The 25,892-nt window shown below is 45.7% G+C and overlaps 1 protein-coding gene across 19 annotated transcripts in view; it reads left to right on the plus strand.

Moving 5' to 3' along the window:
• Positions 1 to 24,649, plus strand: part of KCNQ2 (potassium voltage-gated channel subfamily Q member 2) — a 74,937-nt gene extending 50,288 nt beyond the window's left edge. For 8 of the 19 annotated variants that reach the window (XM_032126794.1, XM_032126800.1, XM_032126796.1 and 5 more), the window contains 6 exons: positions 2,881 to 3,104; positions 3,907 to 4,015; positions 4,547 to 4,678; positions 7,445 to 7,552; positions 13,250 to 13,373; positions 14,096 to 24,649. In XM_032126794.1, coding sequence (XP_031982685.1) covers positions 2,881 to 3,104; positions 3,907 to 4,015; positions 4,547 to 4,678; positions 7,445 to 7,552; positions 13,250 to 13,373; positions 14,096 to 14,800 — 1,402 coding nt within the window. In that variant the 3' untranslated portion in view covers positions 14,801 to 24,649. The remainder of the gene's footprint in view (positions 1 to 2,880; positions 3,105 to 3,906; positions 4,016 to 4,546; positions 4,679 to 7,444; positions 7,553 to 13,249; positions 13,374 to 14,095) is intronic. The other 11 variants (XM_032126799.1, XM_032126806.1, XM_032126803.1 and 8 more) reach the window with 4 other exon arrangements.
• Positions 24,650 to 25,892: the final 1,243 nt, after the last annotated feature.

Below are 25,892 nucleotides of genomic sequence, written 5' to 3' on the forward strand. Positions count from 1 at the left end.
ACCAGCACGCCCCACTCAACTGAGGCTCATTTACCATCCTGGAGTGACATCCAAACACCACCTCTCTGAGATACTCTGAGTCCCTCTGCATGACTTTCTGGTTGAGTGAGAACATGATCTTGGATTAGCTGACAACATATATCCCTATGTATGTCTGTATTTCTTTGGGATTTTTTTCCTACCGGCTCCTGCAGACCCCAACAGCATCCTCCTCTGCAGGGATTGTACTTGCATGTGATTCCAGGTGTCGTTTCCAATGAGGCGATTGCATGGCAGAAGAAAAAATTCAGTTAATTGTTCATGGTGTCTCATGTCGTCTATGTTAAAACAGAGAAGTTACATCAAGTGTTGGGTTTTTTTCCTTAGTGAGTACTTGGGAACAAAACCCACCCAGATCTTAATTGTTCATCAGATTTCTACGAGGTTTTTTAATGTGTTGCACCTCATGCTGTCAGGCTTGAAACTCTTTGCTCGTATCCCTCACCAAGTTCAACCCTTTATTTTTTGCTTTTTGTGATTCCTGCAAACATTTGTAGCACATTTGTTGTGGGAATGGAAAAGGGGCTCCAAGGAAAAGGCCCTGCTGTACTCAGTGAAAGGCAACTGGTTTTATGCTGGGATTGGTGATGGGAGAAACTCAGCAGAGGATAGGGCACAAAGAGATCGCTTTGAATCCTGAATATGGCTGTGTTGCTAATGCATTTTTATAAAACTTGCTTTTTAAAAAGGTAATTCAAAGTAATAGTACTACTGAAACACAGTGGATTCAATAAATATTATTCTGTAAAATCAACAAAAATAAAGAAAAAAGATCCAGTTGGCCTGTTAAGAATCAAAAGGCAAAATTTCAATCTGGTTTCTAATCCAAGAAACTCAGAGTGAGAATTTCTTTTAAACCTTTGGCTCACTATGTACAATGGTTTTTGGTAGCATTAGTAATTAAGGCTTACATCCAGAAAGGTGTTTAGGCACGTGCTTGTTCCCAGATTCCCATGTGGATTTGTACCTCTGACCTGGATTTCAGCTCTGCCGAGGGTCTGTTGATCCCATGGCTTTCAGACAGACCCCCGCAGATGGACACCACACTGGAAATTCAATCCCCAGCACTTACCTGAATTAAAATTCATCTTTAATTGGAATAATTCTGCCTTTTTTAATTTGGTCATGAGCAAATTTTATTTTCTCTCCAATCCATCTTTCAATGTGAAATTGCTGCTGAACTCATGGCTGCAGCCAACCCTGCCCTGCAGCCCAGGGGATGCCGTCCCCACACAACTCTGCAAAATGCTGCCTAAGCACCTTTCTCTCCCTGTAAATGTTTGTTGTCTCTCAATGTAAAGTGACTTTGTAAAAATAGCACCTTCTTACCCGGCAAATCTGCTCCCTGAGTGTCCTCGAGTCACATCTTCTTCCCTTGCTGGCCGGAGCTGGTGTCTGCTCCTGTCAGCAGGGAACAGCCGGCGGCTGGGAAAAGGGAGCAGCGTTTTGCTTTGCTTCAAAACCAGCAGCCAAGTTCTGATTGAAGAACCTCATGCCAGTTTTGAAGGCAAAGAAGGACTGCGTGGCTCTGACTTTTAAGTTGGTGTTGCTGAAAGACACAGCAAAAAAAAGCAGGTCTTTGGTTGGTGATGTGGAAATTAAAATTTCTGAAATGTTCTTCCCGCAAACTGAGGCAGAGAGTTTGCAGCAGAATGATAAGTGGCTGCTGCAATGGTACAGAGTGTTGGGAATTAAATCCCTGTCTTCACTCAATTTTGATACACCTATATATAAAATACTGGCTATTTGTGCAAGTACCTTGCACTGATTGTCCAGCCTCTAATGAGTGGAGTTTAATCATCGATTGCTATCAAGAAAATATGAACTGATCCCAAACTATTTGCAGTCTGCTTTCCCCAGTGCTGTCTCTATAAAGTTTGTGGTTTCATAAAGATTCACAAAATCTCTTTGTTCTTAAATTTTCACATGAAAATTCCATGTCTTCATTTGGGTGAAAGGCTTTAATTGCAAATTTCAGAATTTGGAAACCAATTAGAGCGGGGTGGTCACTATTTCCCAGTGAGATCATCTCTGTTTCTGGGGAGAGCTTCTTTTCCAACCATAATTGCAAGGATTCTAGTAGGAAAAAAGGCAATAAAATGCCATATTCTGGAGTTTTAAAATTTTGCTTTACATGTTTATGACACCCATAGCAGTCCTCCAGGGAGATGGCAGATAGCTTTTAGATGGAATTTTTATAGGATACAAAGGAGTTGCACAATTCAGCGTTTGTATTTATGTGTTTTAATATGTAACTGGATAAAGAGGAGCTCTTTGGAATACATAAAGGGGGCAGATCATGTTTGAAGAGGGAGGAAATACAGGAGCTGAAGAAAGGGAAAGGACAGATCTGAGCACCAGAAGTGAAGTGTTTACACAAAAATTCTAAGATAATGGTTTGGGGTTTTTTTATTGGTATTTTCTTATTAGTCATAGTGTTTTGGAAGGCAGTTGTGAAAGAAAAGCTTCCTAACTCGTGATCGGAGTCGATCAGTGATTTAAGGAATCATAACCTCATTGTTAATGTCATTCTGTCCCGCCAGCCCTGGCATCCCATGAGGGGCTTCTGTTTAAGTCCTCATTATTTTCTCTCTCTTACGAATCATTCCCATTTCACTCATGATGACGGAAACATTTCTACAATGCTTTCTTTAAAACAAAAATAAAAATAAAAAATACATATTGGAAAAAAGAGAAAAGCCAACAGCAAAGCTACATGTCACTGCTGCTTGGAAGTGCTCTTGGTTTCTAATGGCTGGTGGGGAAGGACTGCGTGGTTTCCAGAATGACTCCTCCTGCTGTCTCCTTTTTGTCTTTGTTTCAACGTGTTTCTCTGAACAGTCAGAAGGTCAGTTTGAAAGATCGTGTCTTCTCCAGTCCCCGCGGTGCTGGCACCAAAGGGAAAGGCTCTCCACAGGCTCAGGGCATCAGGAGGTCCCCCAGTGCTGACCAGAGCATCGAGGACAGCCCGAGCAAAGTGCCCAAGAGCTGGAGCTTCGGAGACCGCAGCCGAGCCCGGCAAGCGTTCCGCATCAAGGGAGCGGCGTCACGGCAGAACTCAGAAGGTGAGGGCTTGGGGTGCTGTGCTGGACCCCAGATTCCCAGCTGGCCCCCACATCCTCTCCCTCCCCACATAAGAAGGGCAGAGCTGCCAGCCAAGATGTTGGAACTCCTTCCCCTCCCAGTCTTTTAGCTTGGAGTAGCCTGAGCAACTCGATCAAGTTGAAGATGTCCCTGCCCATTGCAGGGGGTTGGACGAGGGGGCCTTTAAAAGGTCCCTTCCAACCCAAACTAGTCAATAATGATTAGAAGAGGCAAGAAAGCCCCTTCTGATATCCATGATAATGTTTATATTTCTGCACGTAAGGATGGGGAAAGGAGAAAGAGTCAGGCATTGAGACAAGAGGAAATAACCTCAGGTTGTGCCTGGGGAGGTTTGGGGTGGATATTAGGAAAAATTTCTTCACTGAAAGGATGGTCAAGCCCTGGAACAGGCTGCACAGGGCAGTGGTGGAATCACCATCTTGGAGGGATTAAAACCACACCTAGATGTGGCACCTGGGGACATGGGTTAGTGGTGGGCTTGGCCATGTTGGGAGAGTGGTTGGACTCAATGATCTTAGAGGGCTTTTCCAACCCAGATGATACTGGGATTCACTGATACAGAGATGGGTGAGAGCTGCAGTTGGCTCTGCTGAATGTCACCTTAGCACATCCTGGGAAACGCTCTCATTTGGATGCTCAGCAAAGGCTTTTCTGCTGCTTCCCCTGGGGTTGCTGTTTGTGATCTGCCTCATCTTTCCTTGAGTGGCACTGGCACGGGAAACAGTAACGTGTTGTGTTTCTCCTTCCCTGTCCCAAACCCAGAAGCAAGCCTCCCTGGAGAAGACATTCCTGATGAGAACAAAAGCTGCAACTGCGAGTTTGTGACGGAAGATTTGACACCAGGGCTGAAAGTCAGCATCAGGGCAGTGTGGTAAGAGAGGGAGAGGGGGGGATGCGGTCCAGAAGAATAAATTAGAGAGAAAAATGAGAAGTGTAAAGCCCAAGAAGTGCTGGCAAATGCTGACATGTGTGTGCTGCAGACTGTTTTTCCCCTGGGTGGCCTGCCCTGCTTTATAGACAATTTTGCCAGGAAGGGCAATTTTTGCTTAGGGAAGGAATAAATGGAGAAACAGGAAAATCCCCCGCAGGGATGCATCCAAATGACCATTTTCACCATCTCTGAGATTTACTGCTGACATTTATAAAAGTGGTGCGGAGAGCACATGCACAGATGACAGTCCAAGGGGCATCAGGGACCCCCTGTCGCAGACAGGGCTTCAGCCACCAGCCCCCGCAACCCCCTTCCCCTCTCCTATTGCTGCATCCTCTCCCAAATCCACAGGGTTGGGATTTATTCCATTTTCCTTACAAAGCAGCTCCCTGTGGTGTTTTTTATCCACCATTAAGCAGGTCAGGCTGCACCCAGGGACTGTGTTATGATTTTGCTCTCTGTCTCCTGCAGCATTATGAGGTTTCTCGTCTCCAAGCGCAAGTTCAAGGAGAGTCTCCGGCCCTACGACGTGATGGATGTCATTGAGCAGTACTCAGCTGGGCACCTGGACATGCTCTCCCGGATTAAAAACCTTCAGGCCAGGCAAGAGACCCCTCTCTTTGCTTCATTTCCCACTGCTTTTTGTTCATTGTGGAGGTATTACAGAGAGACACACTTTCCTTTGCAGCTACAGATTATTGTTTTCCTTTCTAAGAAAAATCCTCAAGGAAAACATCAGTGCTTATGGCTGGAACTCACAGGGACAAGCAGGACAGGGACTGCCACTAAAACACCCTTACTGCCCATCACAGGACACACAAAAATCATGGCTCATCCTCCTGCTTTATTTTGGGAGATTTTTCATTATGGTATCCCATAGGAAAGGCCGGTGGGTATTTCCATGGTCCTCCAGGCAGGGTGCCAAGGTTGCCCCAGTGTTAAGGCTCATGTGGGTTATTTGGTATCTAAGACAAAATTTGGTGTCCTGGCTGTGGCCCTGCTGCCACAGACACAGAGAGCAGGGAGGAGGCAGCAGCTGCCTCCCACTGTTGGGATGCTAAGCCACTTGAGGAGGAATCCCTCCTCGGATGGTGCAGTCTGCTGAAAATCCGTGCAGATGGGAATTTCTCATCCAAGCCCACCGACGTGGGTGGGGTTTAGCTGAGCTGCATTTCAGCTTCTGTGCTCAGATTTTAGGGAGAGATGTGTTCATTTTAATAGGAGAAGGAATGTGGAAAAGGGACAAATGGAACTGAGAAGGTTCCATTTTTTTCATGTTTCTCCTGGAAGAAAAAAAACCCCAGCACATAAATTTGATTCCTTGAACAGAGGATCAGAGTTTAATCTTTTAGCCTGACCACTCCTCCCTCAGCCCTGATGGGGAAAGCAGACCCCAAGCCTCCAACACCCCCGGCTGTGTTGGCTCAGCAGAAGTAGCACCAGTTCTGCTGAGCTTGAAGGACACCCAGAACTGTGGCACGGCTTGGCCATGGGCAATCTCCAATCAAAAAAATACACCATTTGCTTTTACACTTGGAGAATGAAATTGCTTCCCTTGATGGCTGTGGCAGCCCAGATTCCTCTAGAAGGCATTGAGGAAGTTTTCCTTTAATTTCAAACCCATCTAAGTCCCTGATAGAGTCAGCAAATGTGAAGAAAAGAAGTGTTTGTGTATGCAAACAGCTGACATGAACCCCAGGAATGAAGCAGGAAAATTGTCTTGGGAAAAAGAGGAATCTCTGTTCTGCCATGAATCTCTCAGACACCATTTTAACTCTGCTATTTTTGATACTCAAAATGCAGAGGTAACTTTCTCAGCCCTGCTGCACACTGTGCTTTTCCCAGAAGGAACATTCTCCCTTGCTATGGAGACCAAAATATCCTGGAGAATTTCCTCGGTGTGAGCCTCTCACTCCTGTTCAGTACAAATTCAGTGATCATAGATCCAAGATGTGTAGCTGAATATAGAGGGGGAAGAGGAGGAGGAGGGGATTGAGATTTCTTAACTTTAGTAACCTGAAACAAGAGGCCTCCAGGCCGCCTCCGCAGTGGGTACTGGGCCATCAAGGTTGTCATCTCCGCTGGCTCCAGGTGGAATCCTGAGTCGCCAGCAGCCTGAGGGCTGCGGCAGATTGCCTCACCACCCATCCAAGTCTCCCAGTCCTTCAGGGGGATGTGCTGAAAAGCCAAAGCAGTTTGGTTGGCTGCTTTTTTGGGAAGGCTGGGGTAAGGAATTGCAGCTTTCAAAGCTGAGGGATTCTTCCCTCAGCTGTAGCTGTGGGACTGTGAGGATGAGGTTCTGGGGATGGACAAGGCCACCAACCATCCTCTCACAGAGAAGCCAGGAGGACCAGGAGCTGCTTCAAAAACATGAAGCACCTGGATTTGGGATCCAAGACTACCAGGCAGCTTCAGTGGTTTCAGTGTCCCCACTGAGCAGGAGATCAGTGATGGTGATGGGAGCAGACCCCTTTGGGGCCACACTTTGGGCACCAGCAGGTCCCATGGCTGGTCACCTGCCCAGTACAACTGGAAGGACCCCCTGTAGACAAGGCCATGGCCGATGTTGGACCCTGCACCCATGCGATGGATCCCAGGGAGGAAGTCATGGGGCACCTTGGAGAACCGATATTTTAATCTCCCTTGCCTTCATCAATCAAAGCCCTGTGTTCTCGCTGCCAGCTCAGCTCGGCAGGGCTGGCTCTGACCTCCCCTAGCCAGGGCTTTGGTGGATTAAAGCTGCATCCAAGCCTATTTCTGGGGTGTTTACATGCACTTTCCTCTCTAATCAGTAAAGCCTCTGTCTCTGTCTGCAATGTGCTCTTTTCAGCGTTGTGTTCACATTGTCTCGTGTTCCATCCTGACACCTTGCCAACCATGGATGTCTCCCATTCATTGAGTTATCCAATCCTGCAGCGTTCCTCGCCGACTCCCAGCAGCTCATGCTTCCCTGAACTAGCTGAGGATGTGTTCCCTAGCACTGGAACTGAAAGGAGAATGAATATATGTTGTTTCATATCCAGCCACCTCAATGGGATATTACCTCACATATGCAAATATATTCCAGAGGGTAAAGCATGTTGCCTGTTATATCTGGGGCGGGGGGAACTCCTGATGATGTTGCAGTGGTGCCTAAATCTCCAAATCTTACCCTGAGGTGGGTAAGACTCTGGTTTTTCACCAACAACCAGGTGGTAGGAGAGAGCCTTCTGTTTCCAGCAGAATATATTTTCAAATTCTCTCTCTTTCTCTCCCTGTCGTTCTGTTTTTCAGTTGTTTCTTTCTGCGACTTTTCTCTGACCAACTTTTCTCTACGTGTTGCTTCATTATGCATTTTGCTGGTGTCTTTTTTCTTATTTACTTTGCCAGGATAGATATGATTGTGGGTCCCCCACCCCCTTCAACTCCCCGGCATAAGAAGTATCCAACCAAAGGACCCATGTATTCTTCCAAAGAGTCTCCCCAATACTCGCCTAGGTTAGGATTCACCAAAATGCCGCTTTCTCTGGAATTTTTTTCATTTGCTTTATGTCAAACCCCTTTCATGCCAGTTATATGACGGCATTTCTCACTTAGCAGTGCAGCCTGCTAAATCATGACTCACGAGGGTTTGCTGCTCTGGGTGTGCTCTGATTTGCCTTCAAGCCAGAGGGGTACAAAAAAGGGGACGTTCGTTCAGTCATCAATAACCATCAGTTCCTTCAGCGAGCCTATTTCCCATTTTCAGTCTTCTTTGAGGTGTTAGAAAGCTAAATTATATCTTTTCCAAAAATCTCATATTTTATCAGGCTGTCTTCAAATGTAAAAGGTGGAATATTTACTCACAAAGCCAATGTAAAGTGAATAATCCACTTCCTGAAGAATGACACTGTCCACACACAAGCAAAGGAGCCTTTGCAGCTCTTTGGACAATGAAAGAAGTTTATTTCAGTGGGCAAAATAAGAATGAAGTGTTTTGTAGCTGATGAACACAATGGTCTCTATTTCTTCCTGGTGCCACTTTACTGACCATGGAGGAAAAAATTGTGTTAAAATACTGCAACCATGGGACTCATATTCCAAAAAATACTAAATCAATCCTGATTTTCCAAGCAAAAGGAGCAGGAGTCAAACCCAGCCCTCAGTCACACAGCAAGAGATTTCTCATTAAGTTCTCTCCTTAAGCAAGACCCTATCTGAAGCTCATGCCATGAGGAATATATTCCTACAAAAATTCCCATTTTAGGGCATTCTGAGATCTGGGCAGCAAGGCCATGAGCTGGGTTGTATTTTTTCTCGTTGCATTGAGACCACTGGAGCCCAAGGCAGGTATAAATATTTGCTAGAAAGTCATTTTCTATGCAGAAATAGTAGGTGATTTTTAAATGCAGCAAGCTTAGCCTTAAATATTTTTTTTCTAAATATATTTGCCTCCCTAAGAGCTAATATGTGACAAATCTCTTGATTTTTATTTAAGCTGCTCTGAGTAATCTTCACTAGAGAAATGTAAGTAAAAGGAATATTGAAAGCTTACATTTTCCCACTCAGCTAGCTCAAACATTAAAAAAATAGAATTTTCCAGAAGCCCCAAGCTTTATGCTTGAAAAAAAAAAATGCTTTCAGATGAGCATTTTTTCCCATTTCTCCTCCCTGCCAAAACAAGTCTTTGAAAATGAAATAACCTTGTTATCTGAAGAAACATTTAGATTTTAAAACAAAAATACATATTCAAGAGGATTTTGCTGTATTTAACCTTTAAGATGATATGTGCAAGAAGCCTTCACTAAAGGCAAGACTTTCTTGTGAAAACCTGTGCCTCATACACAGCAAAGGTGATTGATGGATCTGAGGGGAGGAGGCCTCAAACTGGGATATTTATTTTATTCAGTCCAAGTCTGTTGCTGTATCAGCTTCATGCTAATGATTTCCCCCCCGCTGTTTTTACAGTTCCTAATACTGATTAAAAATCCTTTGCACATGCCCACAAGGCTCCTGGGATGTTTAGAGGTTTTTTTTGTCATTTCTCCCTTTTCCAATGAAGTTTTTCATTTCCCCCTCATTGAGCTGTGGCTGCAGAAAGCAGCAGTGTACAGAAGGCTGCTGAAATCTCTGTTCCCACCCATGAAAAGGCTTATGCTGCACTTAATTTTTGGCAGTTTTATCCTCCCACAGACACCAGCGGCACTTCTGAGGTGCTCAGGGGGCTGATGGATGGGAACCAGGGCTCTGAGCAGCCCCAAACCCAGATCCAAAAATTCTTGGTCAGGCTCTGCTGCTGCCATGCCCTTCATCACCCCAACACCACGTGGGTCTGTGCCATGGGGATGTGTCCTGTGAGGTCCCCATGGATGGCTCCGGCCTCTTCTTTTCAGTCTGCACACCCCTGTTTTAGCCGAATTCTGCCCAGAGAAACATCGTGGAAGTGATGTCCCATGAGCTCTCTTAACCCTGTGGATTGCTCAGTTCAGCCAAAATCTTCCTGCAAGCAGCTCCTGGTAAGGGCAGGGGGATCCTGGTAGATGCCCACAGCTGTGGTTTGGCTGATGGTGTTTGCTCCATGCTCTACACACAGATAATTTGGATAAAATTCCCTTGATCAGCTGATTTAGCCTAGAATAGGTGCAATCTCAGCTGTAATTTTTAGACAACAGTTGTTGATCAAAATTTGCCCAGAGCAAGATTTATTGCCAAATGAAAGGGTAAGTAGCCAGTCCTGTGACATGGATGAAGGGGGTTTGGCTTCAATGCCTGGATTGTTTACAAAAATTTATAAGAGATAAAGAAAAAAAAAAAAAAAGAAAAGACTTGACTATCTATTCCCAAACACTTCATTTTTATCTCATTTGAGCCGTTTGACCTTTTGATGTCTGCTTCTGGCCCGAGGGTGACATATTACACCTCTTTGCATGCACTGTTAGCATGAAGCATAACGAAGCATGAGAAAACCTGCACTGTGGCTGATGCAAGAATTTACTTTTTTTTTCTATCATTAGAAAGAAGGAAAGGCAGTAAAGTCCACTTTAAAGAGCAATCCCCTCTTCTCTCTCCCTCCCAAACTGAGGCCCAGCAGAGCCTACCAAGGACAGCAGATGGCACAGTTTGTCGTGCATCCGTAGAAATCTCTGAATCCTCTTCTGCCAGAAAAGGAAAAACATGGGGCTGCCTCTTCCAAAGCTTCAGCTGAATTCTTCCCTCTGCACGTGTGTGTTGGGCACAGATGAAATAATTATTGAGAAGACACAAGACTCCCCATGGGCTGTAGTGTAGAAGTGGGACGGGCAGCTCAGAAGATTCTTGGTCCTTTGTCACGCTGTAAGAACACAAATTATCCCCTTCTGCTTTGCTAAAGTGGAATATGTTCTCTCTTCTTCATCTTTTGAGCTTTGTTGCCCAGTTTGGACAAAATCTCAAAATCTTGTAATGGCTAAAAGGACCTCCTGCTCTTGGTGGTCCTCTTGGTGGTCCTCCACCCAGCTCGGTGCAGGTGGGTTGGGAGCTGATAAGGAATTCCTCTTTTCTCTTGTGTCAGATAAGGCACAAATGAAATCTCTGCGCTTTGCTGGGGATAGGAGCACTCTCCTGTGGTCCAGCTTGTGCCGTGGGAAGCAAAGGGGTGGGAGACCTCGAGCCTGGTTTCTCCCATAAAGAGAGAAGGACTTGGTTCACCTTCTTCTCCCCTCTCTGCACTGAAGCCAGAGGCCCCGAGCTGCCCCCTGCACCATCCTTGGTGCTGCCCTGCCTCCGAGGAGAGATCTGGCTCTGCTTCCTCAGAGCTGTGGAAGACAAACACCCCAGGAGCTGTGTTCAGGTATAGACACAAAGGGAATGAATCAAGCAGGAATTCTGGGCTCTGGTGTCAATTATATAATGGGAATGGGCTTCTGAATGCTTTATAGGTGAGCTCTGTGAAGGGCTTCAGCCCTGCTCCTACATCCCAGCAGGTCTGAAGGCAGGTTGTGTCCTTGAAGGTGGGTGACAATTTAGTGCTCTTCTTAGTGATCACTCCATCTGCAAAATGCCAGCTGGCCACTGAAATGGGCCATGTGGGGTTCACTCTCTGGATAGCTCTTCTCTTAAGATATGAAAAAACAGCAGAAGTCCTGCCTTGATTTCTGCAAGGTTAGAATTAGGGTACACAAGACTCTCTCTGTTTTTACTATGCAATGTTCGGTTCTCCTCTCTGTTTCACAGTCTGTCCTGCCTCCCTGCTCTACTCCACAGCTGGTGAGGGACATCTCATTTCCATTAGTGGACACATTTCAGTGTCAGTGCCGTGCTGGATGGGACAGGAGGACAGAGCACCCTGATTGTTCTTGGCCTTCTGCAATATTCAATAACATTTAGGCTTTGGGCCTCTTTAAACTCGTGTTCATTGTTTTACCAGTCTACTTGCTTGTGCATACAGGAGAGGAGTTCATACAGTGGCTGTACCACGCCTTGACTTGTGATTCCCCACCAAGGTAGCCCGAGGTATCCAATTTAACAGCTCTTTGCTTACACGGTAACAACATTGTCGTAGGATTTCTTGTGCTGTATGTCCTGTCAGTAATTGCATCCCTTGTGGGGAGTTCCTGTACATGTCAGTGATTTCCTTCTCCCATTACAAGAGAGAAATAAGGCATGCGTATTCCTCACACTTGTAATTCCAGCACTTGGTGCTCCTTGTACTCCTGTGCTTATATTGCTAAGCAAAGGATCAAACATGGCTTTTTAAGCAGAACAGAATTCTGTCACATCCCTGCCCAAATGAAGTAGCTTCTGGGATCAAAGCTAAACTCTGAAACAATTGTTGGCTTATATTTTCTGTCTTTGGTGTGATGTGCTCATCCACTTCATCTCTTTGAGCCAGATCTGGTGCTGTAAAGTGCTGTTGCTCTAATATAAGCTAAGGGAGCCACGCTGGTCCATTCCCACTGGTACCTGCCCCTCAGTGTCAACAGCCAACATCCGTATGAAGTCCCTGTCCAGTGTGAAGAAAACAGATAGCTCTTGTGTTGGAAATAGCCTCACATCTCATTCCTTTCCTTGGTTTTTGTTTGTTCATTTTCCCCTGTCTGTCTGTGTTCAGCTCCTTCCTTTTCCTCCTCCTGGTGCATGGACCTGTGGCCCACAACGCAGAACTGCGTAAGAAGCATTTTGAGTTTTCGCTCAAGATACCTCAGCCTGGTTTCAGTCAGATTAATTAACCCTTCTTTCCCCCCACCACCCTTATGTTTGGTGCATTATGCAAGAGTAAAGTTTGCCCAGCACAGAATTATTCTATAAACCTGGCTGCCATTAAGAAGTTATTCCAAAAATGAGTTGCTCCCCTGACTTTGGAGGGATCAAGAAGCTCCAATGTTTACTCTCCAGAAATTTATATTTGATGCCTCTAACAAAATTGAGTTCCAGCTTCCAAATGGGTTCTGCCCTCCTTCTTCCTCTGCATATGGAGCTGTTAATAAACCCAGGTGTTTCCATACTGGGAGTGAGGAAGTGCAAATGTGATGTGTAAAGAAGTCAGTACCAAATTATGTGCCTTGTAACCTTTGCTGGCTGATTTGGCAGGAGCTTCCTCTGCTGTTCCCAACTGGGAGCCCTGCTAATAAGAAACTTCTAACAGTACAAGTGTGAACTGCATTGAGATGAAAACAGTTTGGTAATGTTTGGTGAGTTCTGGCCAAATTCAGCCTTGCTGTAATTCCACTAAAACAGTTGTCACTGCACCTGTTTGTCTGGATCTTAGGACAAGCAGCTCATTTTCATGGTCATGAGAATTACACACAGACATTTGCATTGAGGAGAGGAAACTGCTGCAAAGACTGAAAAAGATCCCATTGATATATGCTAGACAGAAAACTTGATCTTCCCCCAAAATAATAATTTCTCAGTACAAATAAGAAGTTAATCAATTTGGAAGAAAGCCAGTTAAAGAAATTCTTTGCAGTGGGTAAATTTACTGTGCATAATGTGCCAGGTTTTATCTGTATAAACAGAAATGGATAATTTCAAACTCTGCTAATACTGCTCTGAATTTTGCATCTGAATTAACACTTCAGTGCCACTGCGTGTCTGTGAGTAATTTGGAGTGTTAGTTGGGAGAGAGGCTGTTGCTTTGTCCCATGGAGGCACCACAAGCGGTGCCCTCCTCACCTGCTGCCTCCAACTGACTCCAGATCCTTTTCCGGGGGTGGGGGGATTTTCTGATCCCGGTAGAGTTGACCAGATCGTTGGGAGAGGATCCTCCATGACTGACAAGGATCGGACCAAAGGGCCAGCAGAGGGGGAGCTGCCTGAAGACCCCAGCATGATGGGCAGGCTTGGAAAAGTTGAAAAACAGGTATCTTGGGTTAGGAAGGGGTTCTTGTCAGAACGTTTTGCATGCATTGTGTTGTTTTTTTCTTGCCTTTTTCTCGCCTTTTTCTCTCAGTGGGACATTACCTTTTAGTTAAAAGAAAGTGAGAGCCAGGAATATTTTGAAAAAGAAGCAATATAGATGTTATGAAAGGGGACTAAATGTCTTGGAAGCCTAAGTGCTACCTTTAAGCCAGGCACTTTGAGTCTAGTTTAGTGAGTTTGTCAAATGTCTACATAATTTTTGAAAACAGCACATTGGTTTCTTTGCCGCTGCACTGGACATGCTTCAAATGAGTCCCTGAGCCTGGCTGCTGCTGCTGCTGGCCTTGCTGAAGATTTAAAATCTTCCTAGAGGATAAGGCTCAGAAATCCCCATGGCCTTCTGAGCCCAGACAAGTGCCAAGTGCAGGAAGGAGCTGGAAGGAGCAAGTGTGCTCCAGCTTTTCTGGAACTTGGTGCCTGTCAAAAAGGTTAGAGGAGAATAAGGGAAATCCTGTTACAAGGAAAACCCTGTAAAAAGGTGGAGAATTAAACCCTTCAGAACAATTAAATATTCACTAAAAGTTTGAGATGCTGTGGGTCAGTGTAGGTGGAGGTGATCTGTGAAGCCCAGCCCCATACTTGCGTCTCAATGGAAGTTGCTCATACTCAGGATGTTAACATGCTTCAGCCTGCACATAGTGCTGGAACTGTGGTGTTTTTCAGGTTCAGTCAATGGAGAAGAAGCTGGACTTCCTGGTGAACATTTACATGCAGCGGATGGGCATCCCACCAACGGAGACGGAGGCTTACTTTGGGTCCAAAGAACCAGACCCAGCCCCTCCCTACCACAGCCCCGAAGACAGCAGGGAGCACATTGACAAGAACGGCTGCATCATCAAGATCATCAGGTCCACCAGCTCCATGGGTCAGAAGAACTTCTCCGCCCCACCAGCCCCAAGCAACGCATGCCCGCCCTCCACGTCGTGCCAGCGGCAGAGCCACGGCTCCTCACCCGTCGGAGACCCCGGCTCGCTGGTCCGGATCCCACCTCCACCCTCCCACGAGCGCTCCCTGTCCGCCTACAGCGGCGGGCACCGGGTGAGCGCGGAGTACCTGAGGAACGAAGACATTACAACCAAACACCACGAGAGTGCCATGAGAGACAGCGACACGTCCATCTCCATCCCCTCGGTGGACCACGAGGAACTGGAGCGCTCTTTCAGCGGCTTTAGCATCTCCCAGTCCAAAGAGAATTTGGACATCCTTAACAACGGTTGCTATGCAGCCGTGGCCAAAATCAGACCCTACATTGCAGAAGGGGAGTCAGACACCGACTCTGACCTCTGCACGCCCTGTGGCCCCCCCCCAAGGTCGGCCACGGGCGAGGGACCCTTCAGTGACATGGGCTGGTCAACCCCCCGGCAGTGAAGCCTCCCTGCAGCCGTGAGCCACATCCGAGCACTGGCAGCTGCCCGCTCCAGCTGTGCACATGTCGAACTTCTCAAGGAGATTGACAGCTAAGGTTTTCCTCTTTCTAGGACACCCTTAGCTGGCAGATACTTTTCTTGCAGCTTACTCTGGGGGGGGGAACGAGCAGGTCCGAGCCTGCATTTGTGGAAGAGGTCACGGTGATGAGCGAACTGGAGCCGTGAAGTCCAGATTTCTTTCATACTCTCTTTCTAAGATCATTAGGTGAAACTATTTCATGGCGCAGGGTAGGCAATTTGCATTTCTTGGGAATCTTCAGAAGCGCAGGGCAGGAATAAATCACCCGGCCAGGGCTTTTGTAGATCAAATTAACTGGTGGCTGACAAGTGTTAGGTGGGAATTGCTACATCATGGCACGAGTTGATCACACCTTTAGGTGTTTTGGAGTCACAGACTGAACACGTGTTTTTTTCTGGCTTAGATTTCAGGGCACGTGTAATAATGAGGGGTTGTTACTCCGTGGTTCCTCATTAGCTGTCAGGAAGGTGACATAATTCCAATATAATACATGGAGATGTTGTGTAGGCCCCTGGAGGAGAGGGATGGTGGCTGGGATAGTTGCATGAGCAGAAGACATGGCCTCAAGTGGGACAGGCTGGGGCACTGCTCTGAACCAGAGCAGTTTGGAAATGATCCCATCTTAGGAAAAACTCAGCAATATAAGCTTGAGTGCAAGAAGAGGGACAATCCAGAGGGCAGAGAAATGAGACCGAGACGGAGGTCGATACACTATGGGGATGGAATTTTATATTTTAAACCATGTATTATATTTAATTATCTCTCCTTCTGCTGACAAGGGACCTGGGGGTGCTTTGAAGGCAAAGACAAACCAAAGGCAACCCCTCTGGAGGGCTGCCACGATCTCAAGCCATTCTTGTGGCCAACAGCGCTGTTGGGGAGGCACAGCCACCAGGCAGAGAGTGGACATGCAGGATGCTGTGGTCCCCACTTTGCTGTGAGTGCTGAGCTCCATCCTCTGGAAGCCCTGTTGGTCAGAGTGGGCGCTTTTCTTACAGTTTGCATTGTGCCTGAACACTTTTGCACACACTATGCCCATGAAAATCTTTCCTTTCTTCTTCTGCCCTGCCAAGAATCTCACCCCCACGTTCTCGAGACATCCTTTGGTTTGTTTGGATCCCTCAAGCTGAGTTAAGAGGCACTGCTTTGTTTCTTCATGGTCTTTCAGAAGCCTCTTAGCTGTGCTTGCCCGCGAGTTGTGCCAACCCCAGTCTGCCCCGTTTCCTTGCTGTGGAAGCACTTCCTCTTGGAAAGGTCACCGTGTCATTACCAGGAACCTCAGCAGCTCCTTCAGCTGGGGGAAGGCGAGGGGAAAAGTGACGCTCAAAGTTTCTTTTGGGACCAAAACAAAGTCACAAAGTGATCCTTTACATGGATAAGTTGGTAGGGGTTTTTTTGCAAGGGGGGGATCAGGAGAACTTTGGTTTGGGATCTGTTTCCAGGGCTGGGACACCATTGCTGGCATTGTGCCTCTGAACCTTGCCGCGCATCCACAGCCCAAATCCCACATGTGTTTTCTGCTGTGATTTCAAACCCTGTCTTTCCACATTTTCCCTGTGTCTTATCAAGAGCCTGTTATTTAGGTGACAACTTCATTTCTGTGTGGCCTTTGAGAGGCTGAACATTGACTTGCTTGGGGTGAAGGGAGACTCACAGCCTTTTTCTCTCCTCCTGTTTGCTTGATCAGACACAGCAACCAGGGGAGAACCAGGATAATTTTGGCCTTAGGGAAGATGTGGGTGCAGTCTGACAACTTTCAGACAGGAAATAAAACCATTTTTTGCTAGTGCCCAGGACCAGCACACAGGTCTTATCATGGAATAAGGAAGAGGGAAGGATCTTCACAACTTTTCCTGCCATTTTTCACCATTCAGGAGGGGAAAACCTTGTTCTTAGGGAGCAACTGGGCTTCCAGCCATGCTAGTTCCTTTCTTTCCCCTCTTGAGCCATATTTTCGTTAACTTCTGCAGTTTTTCCCTCTGTTTGTGCTCCAAAACTCCTGGCTCCAGATTTCTTTGTGCAGAGTTAACGCAGTGATGCCCTTGACTTCTACAGAGAGACAACTTTAAATGCCAAATGACCGTAAATTGTGCAGATTTGCCTCTGGTGTGTTCCGAAATGAGATCCTTTCTGCTAGAACAAGAAATGTCAGCAGGTCCTAAATCTAACGTGGTGGCCTGACCTTTCTACCGACCACAAGAATGGAAATTGCATTTGGTGAGGCAAAAATCAACATCGCTCCAGCCAGCTGCTCGCTGCAAATTTTGTACAAGTCAGAGATAACAAAGATTTATTCTCTTATTTGTTTGCAATTACTTCTCAAGGCCTGCTGGAAATTTGGCATAGAGGGTATGATGTAGAGGCAGGAATGCCAGATGAGGATGAGGATAAGGATGATGTCATGCAGTCCTATTGCAGCACAGGTACATGACTGGTCTTTAATCACAGAATCATCGATTCACAGAACCACAGAACGGTTTGGGTGGAAAGGGACCTTAAAGCTCATCTTCAGGGATTGCACGGGAAAGATTGAGTTTTTCCTCTTCAACCTCCTACACTGGAATCTATAAAGGTCTTTTGACTTGCATCTTGAAAAGTTGTTGGATTTGTCCCATAATCAGAGATTGCAGAAAACTGGTTTTATATACATGCAGCACAGATCATATCTGGCTGCTATTTATTTCACATAGAATTTTTTTTTAAGGTATAAGATATATTTTTCTGTGGCATCATATCAAAGAAATTCTGATACACACCTCCATGCACAACCATGCCATAAATCATCACTTCTCATCCATCCAGGCAAAACCCCATGTTAACTCACACTAGAATTAGCTACAAATAATGCTCATCATTTCCATGAAATTATTTAAGCCTGTATAAACAATGGCAGGGCCTGCTTGTTGCTTATTGACAGGAATAATTTCATTTTTCCCCTAAACCATAGTCCAGTACTCCCTGAAAAGTCTTCCCTTCCAACCACTCAGCTCCCCCATGTCTGCACCACACATTCCTGGTGGCAATCTCCCACAAGTCTTAACCACCAGACTAAAAGAAAATAAATCAGTTTTGGGTTACTAATAAGGCAATCCCGATGACAAAGACCTTTAAAAAGGTGGACAGGCAAACTTTGTCCCTCTGCTGAGCCTCTCTTGGGCTACTCTTTGTACTCTTCCTCTCAGATCTTGTTCCATGTATTTTGGAGGACAGAACAAGTTTTAGGCAATGCCAAGTGTGGACAGAGGAGTCCAAAGACACCTGAAGAAGATGTGGAAGCTAAATTTCCAGCAGACCATCTTGAACTGCTCCAGGGCTGCCCATGCCCACGCTTGGTTCCATGCCCAGAGCCTGGTTCCAGGTGAGTCTGGCTGAATGGGAAGCCATGACCTTGGACCAGAGCCTGAGGTATGGTCTCCAAGAAACCAAGAAACTTTGGGGCATTTTTTTTTCCAGAATCTGGGTCTAGGTCTGGAAAGAAATCCTGCAATTGGCCCACCCATGGGATGGAGCAATGCCTGGGGCTGGGACATGAAGCCACAGTAAGTTTTTGGGTGCTTCAGGTCCAAGTGTGAGTTCAGGTGGTCTGAGGAGTTCTCTGAACAGGAGAGGTGGCTGGAGATGTTGCAAGGCTGGCCTTTCATAATGTGACCCCGAGACAGAGGAACAGCCATAAGCCAAATTTCCCAATATTTGGGAAGGGACTTTAATGTTAATCAAGGGCAGATTTTGTATGTGAACTTCCTTGTTGACCCATTTTCTTAATAACAATTTTTAAAGTAAAAAATGTCGAGGAGCTCACCAAAACCAAACCTCTCATCCAGCTCAGAAAGCCATTCTATTTCTTTAGACAGACTATGTGATAGATCAGATTTTCTAAAAATGCGTTTTGTTTCAAATGCTGCTTAATAGGTCCAAATAAATTTTGCAGGGTCATTGCTATTTATGGATAAATAGGTATATTTTTACATTTTAAATTGATTTTTAAAACTTAAATTATGTGAATTTTTAGAACAAATTTGTATAATCTACCTGAGAAGCCAGAGCATCATCTCAGATACAAATGCTCCCCTTCCAGACAATCGCCCAAGAGAAAAGAAAAACACCTTCACTCATACTTTTCCCAAGAGGGAGCTACTGGAAACCTCATTTTCCTGATCTCCTCAGACCACCACGGTCACAGCAACATTATTGCTAGGACTAAAATGTAAGTATTTAAAGAGAAACTGAAATTCCTAAGGAATTTACCCAAAGTTGTACCATACAAACACCCTTAGCAGTGACTATTTTATTGGGAATGTTAAAAAGCCCAGGAGCAGGATAAGAATTTCTGTTTCTCCATCATGTGAATGCTCAGGCTGAGCGAGCCCTGAGCCTCCAGCCCTTTCTTCCCAACCCACAGCTGCACGTCCACATCCTCTCCATCCTCTCTCTATCACTGGTCAGCCTCTTCTGTTCTCATCAGCTTCCTTTTCCTGAGCCAGAAACAAGGAAATCAGATACAAAAGCTCCTTCAGCTCCAGGTAGCATTGAGGCTGTGCTGGGGAGGGCTGTGGGGAGGGCTGAGGGCAGCAGCCCCTCCGAGCCCCCTGGGGTCACTGCTGCTCAGAGGTGTAAAAGCAAACCCTTGCTTTTAGCACACAAACACCCCGACTTTTCTGCCTCACAGAGCAAAACCTGCTCAGAGCAGGGGTGTGGGTTCGCTGTTTTTTTAACAATAACAATAGGGTGGGTTTTTAATGATAAGGATTATAATACTGCATAGGAATCTTCTTTAGTATATCTTAGTGTTTGATGCCCCAGTGACACAATACTGCTTGCCTTACCTTAGTGTCTAGAGGAAGAGGGATCACACACCTTTTGATACACTATTAATCATGCTTCGAATTTAGGTAGCAGCAGGGTCCTTTTTAACTTATGAATGTGCTTTCTGGACTATCTCACTGACTGTACTCTCAATTTTGCCTGCTACTGCATGCAGCCTGAGATGAGTAGACAGCAATATGCTCCAGCTGTATCTGCACTCCCAGATTGCTGTAGTACCTGACAAGGTAACATTGCCAAAAGCATCACTCTGGGGAGAGGCTGTCCTCCTAGTGAGCCACCTCGCAGGGTGCTGCGGTGCTTCTGTAGGTAACACTGATATACCAAGTGTCTTTCATGCTGCAACTGGTCATCACCCCATCCCTCTGATACAGCATGCACAGACTCCATTTCTACTGCTTGTGACTACGGGGTAAAAAAACCATGTTTGTACCTGTGGTTCCTTCAAACGTGTAAATGGAGAGGAAAAAATACGAATTGTGTTGGCTGTGTCACAACCTCCTTTCCATCTGGGTGCCTCTGAAAAAGAGCATCTCAGATAGCCCTTTCTGAGGGTTTGGAGGAACAAGCAGTGCCAAGGATGGAGGCCTGGTCTTCATTTCAAAGATGCCATTTGAACCCACACGTGTGGGACTTGCCATATGTCTGGTTTAATTCCCATAGGATTCTCTCACCTGCATCCAGCCCTGGGGTGCTGTGTGTGTTTGTGCCTGCAGCACAGCCCGAGGCACAGGGCAGAGTGTGACTTCCAAACCTTGGAAACCACTCTTTGGAAATTCCGTCCAGCCTTCTCTACAGCCCTTGGTGGTCTCGGGCACCCTGCAGCTGTGCCATAACCATTCCTCATGGAAGCATCTCTCACTCTCCTTATGGAGTGGCGCTGGGCTACATTTTTATCTCCATAAATGTTTTGCCGGTGTTCTCCCCACTGCAATACCAGGCTGTCATGAGGCCTTCAGGGTTTGCCCATCTCGCTGGTGTTTGCAGTCTCTTGTATCTCTTGGCACTGTTGCCATGAGCTGGTTTGACCCTGGCTCCATATCCTCCCCTTCCTTGCCCAGACTATTTACCAGGGAAGCTGTAAAGCCAGAACTCCACTCTGAGACTTGGCCTGGCATCACCAGATGCACCAGAGAGCCTTTGTGTTGTGTTAATATGACAGTTTTGCTTTTTGTAGGCAATTTTTTTGCTTCCTCATTGAGCCATCGTGGCCTCAACACATCCCTGGTTTGTTCTGCTGGAGCTTTTCCACACAGGGATGGGGTCTGTGTTGTCTGTCTGTGCCCTGTGAGGGTTTGTCCCCGTGGCTTTAGGTGACTAAAGTGAAACAGGGATGAGGGTCTGGCTCAGGTTTTCTTGTCCAGGTGAACATCGCCGAGAAGAGCTCACAGGCTCTACCAGTGTAGATGTTTTTGCTCCCTGAAGAGCTGTTTTCAAGACCCTTGTCCAGATGTGGCTGCGCATACCAGCTCTAGCTCGGTAATGAGAACTGGAAAGCAGCTGGTCCAGGCTGTGCTGTTTCCAAAGCTACCAGTGAATCCAGAAGCATCTTGCCCTCTCCTAATTCCTGCAAATACAGCTGCAGGTGAACTGTTCAAGCAGCATCTGTTTGCCTGGTTCTGAAAACCTGAGCTCACCACAAAGCTCAGTGCCAAGCCCAGGTGGGATTTCACCTGCAGCTATGCCTATAATCTTAGGGCAGGGTTAATGATTTCAGGTAGAAGCCATGCAGAACCTCCAGTTCGGATGGTTCCGACCCCAAAACAAGGCTGAATGTCATGCTGCCAGCAAAGCCTCTGCTGGAATTCCAGCTCCATTTGACACTGATGATTGTGGACCTGGGGAGATGCTCTCTCCTTCCCACTCCACACAAGAAAAGGTCAGCACAAGCCTTGCAAGCCACAATGGGAAAATACCTCCTTATTTTAGCATGCCATGGGCACCTCCCATTAAAGCAGAAGCAGCATTTCACAGGAATCCCTTAAACTTGACCAACACAGTGGCCATGACCTAGTGTTTTCCATATGCAGTGATGCTCACGAAAAGGATTGATCACAGATGTAGATATGTAGGTCTCAGTTCTTTAGCATCTCCACAGACACCATGCTCAGCCTTGCTGAGGACCTGAGGAGAAGTCATCGAGGCTGGTGACAGGTCTTTTCTGTCCTGCCTGGTTATTCACACTGGTCCAGCATCTTCCCTGGAGCTGGAGTTACCCCGTGCTCCTGTCAGCAGGCAGGATTGAGACCCTTCTTTGTTGGTTACTCTTCCCTCTCCCCAAACCCCTAAAATTTGAATTTTCTTCACTTTTTCTCAAAAAATTCACGCACAGTGTAGAGTACCTGAGACCTTCAGGAACACCGAGGCAAAACAAGACATAGCTGATAAATGACAGAGATTTTGTTATTTTAAATCAAGAGCAGATTTTAAACATAGTTGCAGTTACTGTGTGGTGTATCAAACGCTTTAGGAGATTCAATAAATTATTCTTATAAATGTTCTATTCTTTTATCAGTAATTCATAGAGGTGGGTGCCACTGTTCTTATACAGCAACAACGCTCCACACACTAAAACTATATTCCTGTTTCTCCAATATAGACACTGTATTTATGAAATTTATCTTGCTTGGTGTCACTTTGGCACATTATCCACATGTACTGCACACGGATTGCACACTACATGCCACGTGGTGATAGGTATCTCTACATGTAATCAACATATGTGCGTTGAACAAAGTGTCACCTGCCTGATTTGTGATGGGACTCAGCATAACTGGGAAAAGGGAAAAAACGAACATCCAGTTTTGTTAAGAAATTCACGGCATTTGAATGCTTCTTTAAACAGATTTTATCAGGAAGCTAAAATATGAGATTGCCTCTGTGATGTTAATTTAAAAATACCTGAACAAAACGAACACAGCCCATAAATACTTAACAGCTACTGTATTCCTATATATTCTTCATTGCTATTCATCTGAACTGTAAATTCTGTACAGATTGAATGAAGCTCACAGTTTATCTTTGTCATAACCTGCAAGATAAAAGGACAACACAACTTTGGCTGCAGAAGCGTGTGCATGTGGTTCGAGTACATGCACCCACGTGTGGCTGTACGTGCACGTGGGTATGAACACGTGTGCACACGTGTTCTTGATCAAAACAGATAAAGCTGCATCGGAGATGCACAGGGGGAAGAAAAACTCTGTTTTGGAGTGAGACAGTGGGTACAATAAAACCTAATTACTTTTTCAATAATTTGTTTCATGCAAAAAGGAAGATTTGCAGAGGGGATTGGTGTGTGACTGCCATCCCAAGGAGAAATCCCACTTCTGAAGGAAGCACAGGCCCCGCAGCAGAGCGATACAGTTCTTCGAGTGATAATTTCTTTGGCTTCCTTTCAAACAAACAAATATAATAGAGTGGCCAGTGCCAACTTCAAGTCCAAAAAGCCCATTCCTAAGATGTGTGGCCAAACAGTTGTCCTGTGCCATTGGAGATCCAAGGGCAAAGTCTTTATGTGCTGTGCCAGGGTGTCCCATGGCAGCGGTGCTGACTGAGGGCAGTGCCAGGATCTCCCACAAACCTACTGCCCAGGCAGAGGATTCCAGTGCCCCATGGGTCTTACCTTTGCCTATATTTAAAAAGCCCCTAGGTAAGAGATGTTTAAGAAAAGAAACATTAAAAGCCTGTCTTTGATCTTAGAGTTATGGAAGAAATGACAGTATTACAACCAATAAATCAGATTTTCCAAGCAGGCCAGCCTGCAGACTCCAATTGCCCCTATACAGAGATTTTACCAGCCTCACCAAATGAATCATCCTCTAGTATTGAATTTTGCCAGTATTTTCACAGACATAAGATTTATATTGGGTAGAACTTACCCTTCAGTGTTTAATCTAAATAAACAAAGGCATGAAGAGCTAACTTTCCCGGTTTAATACTGCTGGATGCCTTGAATAAATACTAATCAGATCTTTTCATTGGCCTGAAATTCATCTCTAGGTCCAAAGTTCTCAGCTGTAAGAGCTGATTCAGTCCTAAATAAGTTACTGAGCAAAGGGTACATCCCTTGCTGGAGTGTGTTGCCGCTTCCCTGAGACACCTTGACACTACCATGGTTTATAACAGCATCTGGCTCATTTGGCCTTACCCGGGCTAAAAATGGTTCATGCTTTTGTCCTGAGAGTGAGAGCTGAGAGGTGAATTTCCCACCGGGATGAGCGTGGGGCCGCACGCCCGCGGCTCCTGCTCGGAAAGCTCCGGGGCTCACTCGAGCCGGGAAGTTTGGTTGTCCTTTAGAAAGCAAAGACAGCTGCTGCTTTGCTTCCTTTCATTTGCTCTGTTGCCTTGGCTTTCTTGCACTTTCGTTTCATCTCCAAAGAATTTCTCATAATGCCTTTGGTACTTATGTACAATTTGAAAACATTTTGTATGTATGGAATGAGACACACTTTTCTCTTGTAAAATAGCAATCGGATTTCTTTTCTCTCTCTTCTTTTTTTTTTTTTTTTCTTTTTTTCTTTCGGTGGATGTGTAATTTCCTCTGTACTTTTCAATCATGACTTTGTGCAATGTACATTTTATAGGGACAGGTGCCAAGGGAATGACCTGTAGTTTTTGTGAGGGACTGGCTAGAAGCTGACAGACACAGTCACACATGGTTTTACATGAGCACCGTGGAAAAGTGACGTAGCCCAGACTTTTACACTGAAGCATTGAGCGTGGGTCAGCTTGTACCTTCACAGGAATGACTGTGGCAGCTGCAAAACTCTTTATGTGTGGTGTGAAGACCAACAGCGATGGTTGCAACCGGAAGGGAAATGGAGGAAAATTAAATAATCACAATCATTAATTTAAGCCTCAAAGCATCAGAATGGAAAATTTGCATTCAGTAAAAATGCCAGAGATTTAACCTTCATGAGATGAAATACACATTTATTTTTCTTTGCACTTCTTCTGTTCTCTTTGTTTCTTAATTTCTGGGGATTTCTTGGTACTTTGGGGACGTATTTCATGGTGGGTGAAGAGGAGAGGAGACCTGAGTTCTTGGCATTAAACCTCCACACATTTTTATTTCCAATGTTAGAATATATTTTTCTTTCTGATGTATAAGATAAAGCTCAGAAATCTTAAGTGCCCTTAGTTACAAGGACACTGCCCCGTCAGAGTCCTTTAACAATATTGACTCTCTTAAGGTTCAACATCAACCACATCCTGACAGATAAAAGATGGTTACTGAAGCCTTTCCCCCCCTGTGCCAGCTCCTTTTCACCCTGCTAAAAATGGAGGTTGGTGTCATTAAGGTGGGCTCAGAGCCAAGAAATGGCACTGGGAAGGGAGTTATCCATGAGTTACTTGCTTACCAGGCATCGGCCCTAAGTTAAAAAAGCTGCATTTTGGAGCACTGTCAAGGAGTGAAGTGGATTGACTGACAGTATTGCCTGTGGTGAGGTTGGTTGAAGAAACAACAGTTCCATTTTGTAAGAGAAAAGAAAAAAGTAAAATCCTTTCCTCCATACTAGTATTTTTTCCAGAAAGATGTAGCATGAGAATCTGGATGATCCAGGGCCTGGATTTTAGAAAGCCTGCCAGTCATTTGGGCAAAGCAGTGACAGAGGCTTGGCAGAGTAAACCGTGTGGCCAGGCACAGCAGCCCTCGTTTTGTGCCAGAGGCCTTGGCTCAAAGCCTTCAGCAGCTCCATCCTCCCCAGGGCTATTAGGGAAGTCCAGGTGTGAGCATTTCCCAATGGATACAGCACACTGAGTGGGCTTCACTAACATCATTCTATTTTATCTCATTAGGTTTCACACCAATGAGATAAACAGGAAAATCCTCAGTTTGCTGAGCCACATTCCCCAGTCATCTGCAGAGGATTATGTGCTGCCATCCAAACACTGTTCTGCTGCATCCCACAGGGATGCTGGTGGAGCCAGACATGGCACCTGCTGTGCCAGAGCAGAGCTGCCAAGCAGACCTGAAGCCCTTGCCCATGTTTGCCAAGCCCAGAGAGGAGACCAGCAGGAGGAGGCATTGCTTTTCCTTGGATATTGGCTTCCTGATACTCTGGAAAAATCAGGAAGGCCATTTCCCTGCAGCAGAAATAAATATTGGAGTCTTAGGAAAAGATTTCTGTGAATACAAACTTTCTACATCCCTTAGGAGTGCAGTTGCTGTCATAGGAACACATCTACT

Source organism: Corvus moneduloides, chromosome 17 (assembly GCF_009650955.1).
Source record: "Corvus moneduloides isolate bCorMon1 chromosome 17, bCorMon1.pri, whole genome shotgun sequence".
Classification (NCBI taxonomy): Eukaryota; Metazoa; Chordata; class Aves; order Passeriformes; family Corvidae; genus Corvus; species Corvus moneduloides.